The 2,281-nt window shown below is 50.2% G+C and overlaps 1 protein-coding gene across 1 annotated transcript; it reads left to right on the top strand.

The window, feature by feature from the left end:
- The first annotated feature begins 543 nt into the window (after positions 1-543).
- On the top strand, positions 544-963 carry LOC135225365 (uncharacterized). The gene has a single exon (XM_064264696.1). It carries the CDS (start codon positions 544-546, stop codon positions 961-963), a length of 420 nt encoding a protein of 139 aa, XP_064120766.1.
- Positions 964-2,281: the final 1,318 nt, after the last annotated feature.

Here is a 2,281-nt window from a genome sequence, read left to right as displayed (position 1 = left end):
AGTGGGAAGACATGCCCTTCGGACTTACAGGCACGACGCTCCTCTGTGACATCAGCACGGGCCGCCCACGCCGGCTGATCCCAGCCTCCCGAAGGAAAGCCGTATTCGACATCATACACGGACTCTCACACCCCTCGGGCCGGACGACGATGCGCCTCCTGACGGAGAAGTTTGTCTGGCATGGAATTTGGAAGGACTCCCTCGAGTGGGCCAGGACCTGCATGCCTTGCCAAATTGCAAAATCAGTCGGCACACAGAATCAGGCGTGGGGGAATTCCCGCAAGCCGAACGCAAGATTCGGCCCACATCCACATAGACGTCGTGGGCCCCCTGCCCCCGTCGGAAGGCGCCAGATACCTCCTGACGATAATCGATCGCTCCACCAGATGGCCCGAGGCCACACCGATGTCGGAGGCAACCACGAAAGCATGCGCCGAAGCCCTCCTCGCCAGCTAGGTCAGTCGATTCGGAGGGCCAGACGAAATCACGACGGACCGCGGACCAGTCTTCCTGTCGGAGTTGTGGACTGCCCTGGCCCGCCTAATGGGGACATCGCTACACGCCACCACCGCCTACATCCCAGCAGCTAACGGCATGGTGGAGAGAGTCCACCGATCGATCAAGGCTTCCCTGATGGCACGCTGCACCTGCGAAAATTGGGAGAGCCAGCTACCGTGGGACCTCCTTGGTCTCAGGACTCCCCCACGGGCGAACGGTGAGGCATCACCCGCGGAGAAGGTATACGGGGAGCCATTAACAGTCCCTGGCGAGTTCTTCCCGACCAATGCCGACGACGCCGACGTCCCCATCGCCAGGCTTCAGGAATCTGCCGGGAAATTCACGGCCTGCGTCAAAACCTTCTCCAACAGGACCAAACGTTTCCTCATGAAGGCCCTATCATCGTGCAAACACGTCTTCGTCAAGGACGACGCCCGCCGCCTGCCTCTAACGAGACCCTACTGAGGTCCCTTCCGCGTCCTACGACGCACTGACAAGGCGTATCTCATATCCATCAATGGTCGTGAGGACTGGGTCACAATCGATCGCCTGAAACCAACCTTCATCATGGACGAGGACCCCGCAGACGCGGATTCCATAGGGCGCCTCAATCTTCCTCGGAAAGAAGCGGCTCCTTCGATCGCCAAACCTCCCAGGCGTAGCCGCGGCCGCCCTCGGAAGACGGTCGAACCCCCCGAGGATCACCTCAGGGGAGGCATCCCGTCCCCAGAAACCCCCGAGGATCTACCACAGCAACTGATATTGCGCACCCGAGGGCGCCTCCGCCGCCCAGCTCGTTTCCGCGAGTAACAATCCGAAGTACAAAGAAATCAGCCAACAATTATGCCTAATTATTGTCTTAGGGGGGGAGTATTTGTAAGGACAACGCTTATCCACAATTTTCTCTGTTTGTAATTCATCATTCGCGTTGTTCTTACTTCCCTCCGTGAGAGCGTTCAGCAGGCCTTCCGCCAGTGTATAAAGCTTGTATAATCATATATTGTGTACTTTTATATTTTGTATTATATGTCTCTCATGAAACACAAATCGGGTCTCGCCGACCCACTTTTATTCCCTCGCGGGTCGGTAACCACATTTCCGTCCGCATGCTGTATATTTATATTTCCCTTGCCTGTAATAAAAGTCAGTACACTTCTACCAGCCTCTTTGTCCACTTCTCACAATTAATTCATAGAAATACACGATCAACGACTTTATCAATAAAGCAATGAAACAGTTTTCGTGGTAGGTAAGTATTATTCAAAGGATAAAAACATGGCTAGCAAAATAAAATGCTTCTGTATATAAAAAAAAATGTGTTGTGGTTGTTTTGCCTTTGCTACCTAGCAAATCATACTTACAAAGGAAGTCAGCAGCAGATACAAAAGGGATATTAACAGCTACTTTAATATTTTCTCTTAAACGTGGTAATTTGCGAAAAGAACCCCGTAAGAGAACTGATAACACTAAACTGCAAGGAAGAAAGGACATTTCAGAATGAACTGGAACTCAACGTACGTGAATAAATAGAATAGTCATCCAGATATAATGGGAAGTTTTCGTTTTCTTTATTCAATGTATATTGTAGTTACTGTTTTCTTTAAAAACTTTTCGGTGACACTAAACAATAAGCGAAGAGACATGCCACAATCCAGTATCTAAAAACTCATAATCTTAACTTCACTAAAACCTGATCAGTTGTTCCCTGATTTACAATTAATATTTTGGGGAAATAACTCAATTTCACATATTCGTTTTCTGTGGGCATGACATCCGGTATACA

This window comes from Macrobrachium nipponense, chromosome 13, assembly GCF_015104395.2.
Source record: "Macrobrachium nipponense isolate FS-2020 chromosome 13, ASM1510439v2, whole genome shotgun sequence".
Classification (NCBI taxonomy): domain Eukaryota; kingdom Metazoa; phylum Arthropoda; class Malacostraca; order Decapoda; family Palaemonidae; genus Macrobrachium; species Macrobrachium nipponense.
Note: the sequence above shows the minus strand (reverse complement) of the source record. Positions and strands in the feature narration are given on the sequence as shown.